This window comes from Quercus lobata, chromosome 12 (genome assembly GCF_001633185.2).
Source record: "Quercus lobata isolate SW786 chromosome 12, ValleyOak3.0 Primary Assembly, whole genome shotgun sequence".
Lineage (NCBI taxonomy): Eukaryota > Viridiplantae > Streptophyta > Magnoliopsida > Fagales > Fagaceae > Quercus > Quercus lobata.
In genome coordinates, this window is record NC_044915.1 from 28,456,310 (window position 1) to 28,465,570 (window position 9,261).

The 9,261-nt window shown below is 32.4% G+C and overlaps 1 protein-coding gene across 1 annotated transcript; it reads left to right on the forward strand.

The window, feature by feature from the left end:
- Nucleotides 1-1,930: 1,930 nt before the first annotated feature.
- Nucleotides 1,931-8,131, forward strand: LOC115969897 (caffeoylshikimate esterase-like). The gene is made up of 9 exons (XM_031089532.1): nucleotides 1,931-1,990; nucleotides 2,299-2,332; nucleotides 2,488-2,581; nucleotides 2,701-2,733; nucleotides 6,363-6,509; nucleotides 6,591-6,721; nucleotides 7,142-7,279; nucleotides 7,388-7,486; nucleotides 7,603-8,131. The coding sequence occupies exons 2-9, from the start codon at nucleotides 2,306-2,308 to the stop codon at nucleotides 7,987-7,989; spliced, it is 1,056 nt and encodes a 351-aa protein (XP_030945392.1). The 5' UTR covers nucleotides 1,931-1,990; nucleotides 2,299-2,305; the 3' UTR covers nucleotides 7,990-8,131.
- The last annotated feature ends 1,130 nt before the right edge of the window (nucleotides 8,132-9,261 follow it).

The following is a 9,261-nucleotide window of genomic DNA, read 5'->3' on the forward strand; positions in this document are numbered from 1 at the left end:
TATTGGTTGTTCAACAATCGGAAATTATACTTGTGCTGTGTTGGCTTGCGTTTATTGAGCTCTCAAAGAGGTTGTAGAGCCCGTGTATGTATATTTATTTCATTTAAGAAGGATTATCTTTCTCTTTTCACGTGGAAAGCGTGCAATTGGCAACAACCGACATCTCCTTTATGAACAAAACTTATCAAAGGCAGGAAAGATATTTACCATTCAAATGGGGATTATAGGGTCCTTCTAGAGACCAAATATTTAAAATTTGGTGAAAACAATATTATTAGTATATAATATGAGCTTTTTGATCATTTGAAGACACCTAGAATGCGTTTGGATTGGGATGAAAACTTCTGCGTTTGCGTTTTGTTTGGTTTTTTTTTTTTTTTTTTTTTTTTTTTTTTTTTCACGTTTTTTTGAGCGTTTTGAGTGTTGCGGCTACTGTTCATGCACTGTTCAATGAACAGTAGCCACAAACTTTGACTTTTCAAATTTTTTTGATCAATCACAGCACATCGTGTACTGTTCACGGACCCACAAATTTCACTTTTTAGCAACTTTTTCATCAAAAATGGGTCCCACGATACTATTCACATATTTAAAAATTATTTCACTACAGTGTTTTTCAGTTTTCAGTTTTCAGTTTCAGTTTTCAGTTTTCAGTTTTCAGCTGTATGCAAGGTTAAGATCCAAGTATATTGTATCCACACACCAAAAAAAAGAAAAACCCATAACTCTCTCTCAAGATGCCTGAATATCATATTTTTTTCTTTATTTTGATAGGTAAATAATGGAGGAGGAGAAAATGAAATTCAAATCACATACACGGTACGTCACAAAAAAATGTTATTAAGCTATCACTTCAATCCCAATAATATATCTTATTTATTAATATAAAAATTATGTCTTATATATAAAACCCATCATATATGTAATATGAAGTACAATTACAAAAGAAATTATTTATAGAATCTCTCGGTGAAACTTGGATTGTGTACCGATTCTCCTCACTTACGTCTGGGAAGAGAAATTGTTAATGACTAGATGCACCATCTTTAAATTTGTCAAATTTAGATGAATTATTTTTGTGAGACTCATTAATCTCATTTGATAAATGATATAAATTTATATACTTCACAATATTTTTTTTTTGAGTATCTTATAAAAAATATATATTAAAATAATCTAAAATAATTCTAATTTTATAATGGCCCACGCTCAACTCACCCAACACAAAAAGTCAAAAACACAATACCCAATGCATGATTAAAAATTTAGAAAAAATAAATATAACCTACTACGGTAAGATATTAGCATTTTGTATTTAATCATGCATTGGGAGATATATTTACATTTTGGTTCCCTGGATTATGCTCAAGAGCAATAAGTCCCTCGTTTGGGTACATCCAAACATAGCTTAGTATATCTTATATGATACTAGTAACGTTAAATTATTCCATGTAAACTATAAAGATATAACTCATATTATTTGTTTCTCTCCATTCCCTTTTTTTTCAAGTGTAATAATTACTCCCTCCCTTATAGTAGATTGGAAGAGAGACATGTTACTTGCAGATTCTTTTTTTTTTTTTTGGTTGGTTAATGAAACAGAATGTTGTTAATTAAAAAAAAAGTGTAAACTGTAAAAATAATAAAAGACCCATAATGGATTCTGGCCAGGATTTTGTGGTTTTGGAAAGTCCCCTTGTGGACCTATGTGTATTGTTTTTTTCTTGGGATTGTAGTATGAGGACCCATGTTTTACTCATTGTTTCTGTGTGGTTAATGAAAGTCGGTTTTAACCACACAAAAAAAAAAAAATAATAATAATAAAAAATAAATCATAAATGTCACAAACTAATACAGTACTGTAAAGTTATATAAACTATAACATTGTGATAAAGACTCGCATAGATAGGGATGGTCCGATCACTTGGGATGGCTCAAGCAGCATCTAGTCCGCAAATCTAGAAAGTGCTGTCTCAAGAAAAGAAATACGGTATGGGCTCTTTCAAAGGCCACGTCATTAGTTTTGGACCTTTTCAATCTCCTTAAACACGTCAAAATCCACATAAAGAGCATCTATATATTATCTATGACTATCTCTCTCAAATTTGTAACCTTTGCCAATTTTCTTATTTGGGGAACTCTCTTATTAAGCAAATCAGTTTTTCTCTTGTACAAAGTATAAATAATCATCTACCTCCTCTACGACTGTCTTTCATTATATATAGATCCATCACTTGTGAAGGGAAGCAAGAAAATTTTGGTTTTGATTGTGTAATAGTCTGTGTGTTGTTTTGCTAGCTCTAGCATGAAGATGGAGGTTGAATATCAAGAGGTAAGTCTTTCATATATTTCTTGAGCCAAAAAAAAAAAGGTCTTCCATATGAGAGTATGGTAAATTTGCGAGTTCTTTTTCTTCTAGTCATTTTGCTTTACTGAGTTTTTGTCTTTGTGTAATGATGTTGAGATTGTGATACTATGTTATATCAGGAATACGTAAGGAATTCAAGAGGAGTGCAGCTCTTTACTTGTAGATGGTTGCCTTCTTCTTCTTCTCCACTGGCTCTTGTTTTCCTTTGCCATGGTAGCTCACTCTCTCTCTCTCTCTCTCTCTCTCTCTCTCTCTCTCTCTCACGGAGACACACGGAGACACACACATGTGAATGGGAGTTATTAATTAATATTTGTTGCTGGGATTTGAAGGGTATGGCATGGAGTGCAGTGGTTTCATGAGAGGTAATAAATATTCTTAAATGGCTTGATTTGTTTTACTCTCTTTCCTCTTTGTTATTTCAAATTTTCTACGCTTATTTATTATTAACATTCCAATTATCTGTGTGACTTTGTGTACCTTGCTTAAATGGTTGCAACAGTATTTTTATGATTCAAAAGATTGGCACATTTTATTCCTTTTATTTCACGAACAATTTTCGAAGCATGGTAAACAGTGCGTTCTCTTTTCATATTCATACTAAAATTCACTTGTTAAATTCATATTAAAATTCATTGTAAATATAATAAAAAAAAAATATCATTTAACTTCCATATGCTTGTATTTAATTCTAAAATTTTAGATACTAAACCTTTCGATTTATCATTTTCTCTGACTTGCATCTTTTTCAAAGACAAAATAATCGACCAAAATAAAGCTACAACACCAAACCTCTTGTAGACATTATTGCCAAAGCATCCAAATTCCAACTGCCCAAACCCGATCGTGTAAGTTTCCAAGTTTTAGCCAGAAAATTGTTCACCCAAACTCGTAGAACCAAATTAAGTTGCCTTAGCTAGCTAGGTCATCAGCTAATTCGTTCGCTTACCTATAATTATAAACGTGGATTTTATAATGTTATTGTCAAAGTTTTCCCCACAACTTTTTAATAATCCTTGGATTCTTAATTTAAATGCGATGTCCACTGGTCTAGACTCGCATTCTATTTGTACAATGTTCACGATTATCTGTTTAATATTGAATTATTGATAGACATGGATGGACGCGTCTATCAATCTTAAAGCCTTTTCTTACTTTAAAAAAAAAAAATTAATTATTAATTATTAAACAATAAACACTACCCACTTTTTCTTTTTTTAGCAGCACATTACCCACTTTTTCATACCTTTTTGCTTCTGTGTAGTTAATGTTTGTTACACCTTTAGGTGAAATTATTCAGTGTATTGTACTGCACCTTTTTCTCAATAAAGATAGACAACTTGTATAGATCTTTTACATAAAACTTATATTTACGTGAGAAAAAGGGGAAGGTGTACTAAACCGAATGATTTCATCACATTTAAAGCTACTATTAGATGGTGGAAATAATGCTCCAAACCTTCATTCTCTATTGATTCATATTCGAATTATAATTATCTGTAGCCTTTATTCATGTCATATGTGAACATATGACTTTTCTGTTCAAGATTTAGGACTTTTTTTTTTTTGGGATAAGAAAAATCAGAACACAGCCAACAAAGGAAAGGTTAGGCACCCAAGATGATTGTAGAAAATCAGAAGAGACAAATATGATTGAAGATAAAATTTAACCATTTCTGCAGTCTTCCCTTATCTTTTTTTCCACTTTTATTTATTTATATAATCATATCTTTCTGTTCCACTTGTCATCACTGCTTGGCACATTATATATATATATAGAGAGAGAGAGAGAATTGGTGTAACTATACATTAAAAAGACATCATTTACTAATATTTTTTATTATATTAATATACACAACATCTCATCATTGAATTTTATTAAAATCTTAATAAAATGTTATTTGCTAAGGGGCTTGTAGCTAAATTGATATATTTTCATGCACAAAGCGTTTGAGGGTTTAGGGGAGAAAAATTGTAATTATTTTTCAAAAAAAGAAGACGTGTCATTTACTATTTAGTCAATATTATGTTTTGTGCATAATTTTAAAAATTTTAATTTAAACAATTTGTAGATTAAATAGTTATAAAGTTATATGTGCTATAATTGTTCTTTTATGTACTAATTTGGCTAATTATTATTCTATTAAAGTTATATCAATATAATGGTAATCTTCAAAAGTTGTAGAAACAATTGCTCTCTTTGAGAGTACTTAGATTACGACAAACATCTCTTTGACTATACGTAGATTATTTTATGGATCTGCCACAGAAGGTTGTGCACTTTTTATTTTATTTTTTATTTTTTTTGAGTAAATATTAATATTTATTAGAACACACATGAAAATAGTAATATTAGTATTTTAAATTAGGTTTATAATACATTATATAATCAGAGTATAACTACAAAATGGCATAACCTTTGTAGTTATAAACTGTGGTTACAACGGACACTAGATACACATAACCAATGTGGAATAAACATCTTTTTTTTTTTTAGTAAACAATAATAATTATTAGAACACAACGGTTAGGCTATTTTGTAGTTGTACTTTGGTTATGTAATATATTATAAACTCGATTTAAAACACTAATATTACTATATTTATGTGTGTTCTAATAAGTATCACTGTTTACTAAACAAAAAAGGATGTTTATCCCATATTAGTTGTGTGTGTTTAGTGTCCACTGTTTATAACTCCAATTTACAACTACAATGGTTAGGCTATTTTGTAATTATACTCTAGTTATATAATGTACTATAAACCCAGTTGTGCACTTGAAAAGCAATTTTAATTAGTCATTAAATTAACCATAAGTCCGGTCTATTAATATTTAATCATGGCCCCATGAAAATCTCTGTTGGTAATGAAAATCTACGGTACAAGATATAAATTTTGTACCATTAAGGTGGGTCAACTTCCGAGTCGAAAAGTCAATGGTGAATTAGTTAGGTTGTTTGGCTGCAACTTGCAACGAATAATATCAATTGGGCATTTCAACTTCCACCAGAAGCATATATAGCAGAAATAAATATATATTCTCTCGAAAAAAGGAAAGAAATATATATATATATCTAAACGTACAGAAGGCGCTAATTAATTAGTCGTTTGCTTCCGCGCATTTCTTAGGTGGGAGGAGGTTGAGGTGGTTGGAACTTGGTTTAAAACCTATAAATTAAGTTATTTTGCGTTTTAAGTGCGGGGACTCACAGCACTATTCATAACTCAGCCAATAAATGAAAAACATAGGAAACAGACTCATGGCAATACTGTTACATTTTAAAAATTATTTTACTACAGTATTTTTAGCAAAATAATCGGTATCCAAATAGACCCAAAAATTATTTATATAATAGAAAAAGTACAATATTTTAACCATTCAAACCCAAAATTCACTTGCATCAGGTTATGTGAAGTTGTGTAAAAATACATAGTTACTATTCATGTAAACTTACTGTGATATTATTCATTTTACCTTTAGTTTTTTATTCTTTCTTTACATATTATGAGTGCAAAAAAAAAGAGTGAATGATGATTGTTATGTACAAAAAAAGATAAATAAATAAAAAAAAATCAAGAGAAATTAATATTTTAATAAAATATAATGTAAAATAGATAATTTAATATAGAGTGTTTTGAAAACTTATGCTAAAATATATAGAAATTTTTGCATGAACTGATTCTAATGCTCTTAAGTCACATCACATTTATAAGGAAAAAAAAAAAAAAAACCATTGTGTTATTTATTTTTGTCACACTTCTAAACATCCCAAAAAAAAAAACATTTTCGTATTATTAATTTAATTCATGTTTTATAAGGGTATTATCAAGAATTTAAGATCATGTTAATCCCGTAGTGTATAGGGAAAATATCACTAAATAAAGAGGGGTTTAAAAAAAAAAAAAAAAAAAAATTTCGAGCACTTTGTAAAGATAGTTGAAAATGTGTGCTAAAAGGCTTATTAGTATTGATATGATCATCCCGGTTCTTTTAGAATGCGGGGTAAGGCTTGCTCGTGCAGGATATGCTGTATTTGGGATCGATTACGAAGGACATGGACGGTCTAAAGGTTCTCGTTGTTACATCAAGAAGTTCGAAAACATCGTTAATGACTGCTATAATTTTTTCAAGTCAGTCAGTGGTATGCATCCAATCTATCAACTTAGCTACCAAGGATATGCTTATTCACAGCCTCTAAAATTTATTCACAATGATTTCTCAGTGCAGGAAGAGTACAGGAATAAGTGCAGGTTCTTGTATGGAGAGTCCATGGGAGGTGCAGTGGCCCTACTATTGCACAAAAAGGACCCTACATTTTGGAATGGTGCTATTCTTGTTGCACCCATGTGTAAGGTACTGAAAATTATTATATGAAGCAGCTGTATGTGCTACCTCACAACATGACCTATGGGTCCCAAAGGTTGTGAGGTTGTGAGGAAGCAGTTGCATACTTCGTAAAGTATGTAATACGGTTTTCTAATTAAATTCATTCATATGATTGCATTGACCAATAAGCTACTTAGTAATTGTTGTTGGGAGATATGTATACCTTCTATGTTGCATTGGTGAATACAGCCACATGGTTAAATTTAATTGAATAACCTAAATTATTGCATCTAAGGAATAGTACCTTCATCGTAATCTCCATGTGATTAACGTTAACTCAACTTGTTTTTGAATTTCCAATGATGTTTTAGTCCTTACCCAAAAAGAAGTTGTGGTCCTCCCTTCTTCTCTCTCTCTGTAATGTTCCATGGTGTTACATGTTTTTAGATATCAGAGAAAGTGAAGCCACACCCAGTGATCGTGAATATCCTGACCCGAGTAGAAGACGTTATACCAAAATGGAAGATAGTTCCCACAAAAGATGTCATTGATGCAGCTTTCAAAGACCCCGTTAAGAGAGAACAGGTAAGGTTAATTATTTTCAATTTTTAGTAAGGTAGGTTGTAGAGAAAATGAGCTATTATCTGAAGAGTTAAATCACGGTGTATCTCCTTTCCTTCATGATGGATGCAGATAAGGAGCAACAATTTGATATACCAAGACAAGCCTAGGCTTAAAACAGCACTAGAAATGCTGAGAACTAGCATGAGCCTTGAAAACACTTTAAGTGAGGTTATTGCTGTTTCAAACTTAAAAACTTGTTGACTTTTACTCTCTTTGTGACAAGGAAATGAGTTTTTGTCTTATTCTGCAGTAAAGTAAAATACTTTTGGGTGGTTTTTGTGCAGGTGACACTACCATTCTTTGTGTTACATGGGGAAGCTGATATAGTGACTGACCCAGAAGTAAGTAGGGCACTGTATGAGCGAGCTGGCAGCACAGACAAGACCATAAGACTGTTTCCAGAAATGTGGCATGGTTTAACCTCCGGAGAGCCCGATGAAAACGTTGATATTGTCTTTAGGGACATCATAGGTTGGCTTGAAAAGCACACAACCGTTGGCAATGCTGTGACAGTTCAGCCAATTCACCCATTTAGAAATGGCGTTGAGATGTGCACTACCTCAGCATCATCTGCAACAACAAACAAGCAACAGCCACAGCGAACAGTTTCAGCAGGCAGCTATTGTTGTGGATTGAAGGGACGCCGTACACTTCATCACTCATCAATGTAACACACTTTTGGGCTGCTTGTCTACATCTAGTCTTTCTTTGCGTGTTGTGTAATTATTCCTTAGTGGTCTTCATTTTGTTCCAATTGTGAAGTGAATCTCAAAAATGAAATAAAATAAGGAATGTTCTTATTGATAGACCTAAGCCGTTCGAATTCAATTTAGATTAAGTTTATCTAATCATAATGATAAGTTGCATTTAAACAGTTGTAGAATATATGAAGTAAAAACGCAGATATAACCTGCGTGTTTTGTAGTGCAAGAGAGTCCAATTTAGGTGTATTGACATATTTTCTAGAGGATTTGGCTGGTGTAATTCTACATTATCATTTGGTATGTGTCTCTTCACTAAATTATAGATAATTTTAGGGCTGACATACCTCCTTATTACTAAAGAGTCAACCCTTTCCTTCTCTGTTAGCCATGAGAGCCTTGTTCATATCTCCCATTCTTCTAAAGCCCATCCTTCTAATGCTTTTAGGTTTTCACAGAGTCCCAAGGTTTAAGATAGAGAGGTAAATATCTTCTTGCTTTCCTCATCAAAAACCTTTTGAGGATGGAATCAATCTAGGTGTACACAATTTTTGGAAGGCTCATAGAGTTCATCATGCAGATGAGGGCAGCAACAACTACGAATCTAATGAGAAACGACCTCACTGCTTGAGATGAGTTTTTGCTTCCATCCCTGAACTTTCTATTGAATCTTCTCTACTACCATCTCAAGAATGTTTCTTGTGGATAGCTCCCGACTTAGAGGCATCCAAGATACTTAGAATGAAAATGGGGGTGGTTTTAGGCTTTGGAAAGCTGCAAACGGATTGCCTTTTCCTAATTCCTATCCCGTACATTCTTATTGAACATCACAAAGGACTTCTTGAAATTAATCATCTGACCTGACCCATCTTGATTGATTGGAGTTGTGGTTGATCTGTACAAGAATAATAATGGCTTAAGACTTAAGTGATCAAAAGGGGATTAGCCCCAAGGGAGGGAAGAAGAAACAAAGCAAACTGAAGTATCTAGTAAGAAGAAGATGTCACAACTCACAACCAGACATATCTCACATCAAATATGCTTCTACAAGCTTTTCTCTTGCCATTGATGATTAGGCTTAGGTGGAGGGCTAAAACATGCCCCACCAGTAACACGATTGCTTTATCTTGGAATTACAAAGGGCTGGCTCGTTCCCTAGCAGCTTTTGCAAGAAACTAAAATTGATACAATTGGAATTGAGCATTGTAGAAAGATTAGGCTTCACTAATTCTATTTTTGGTG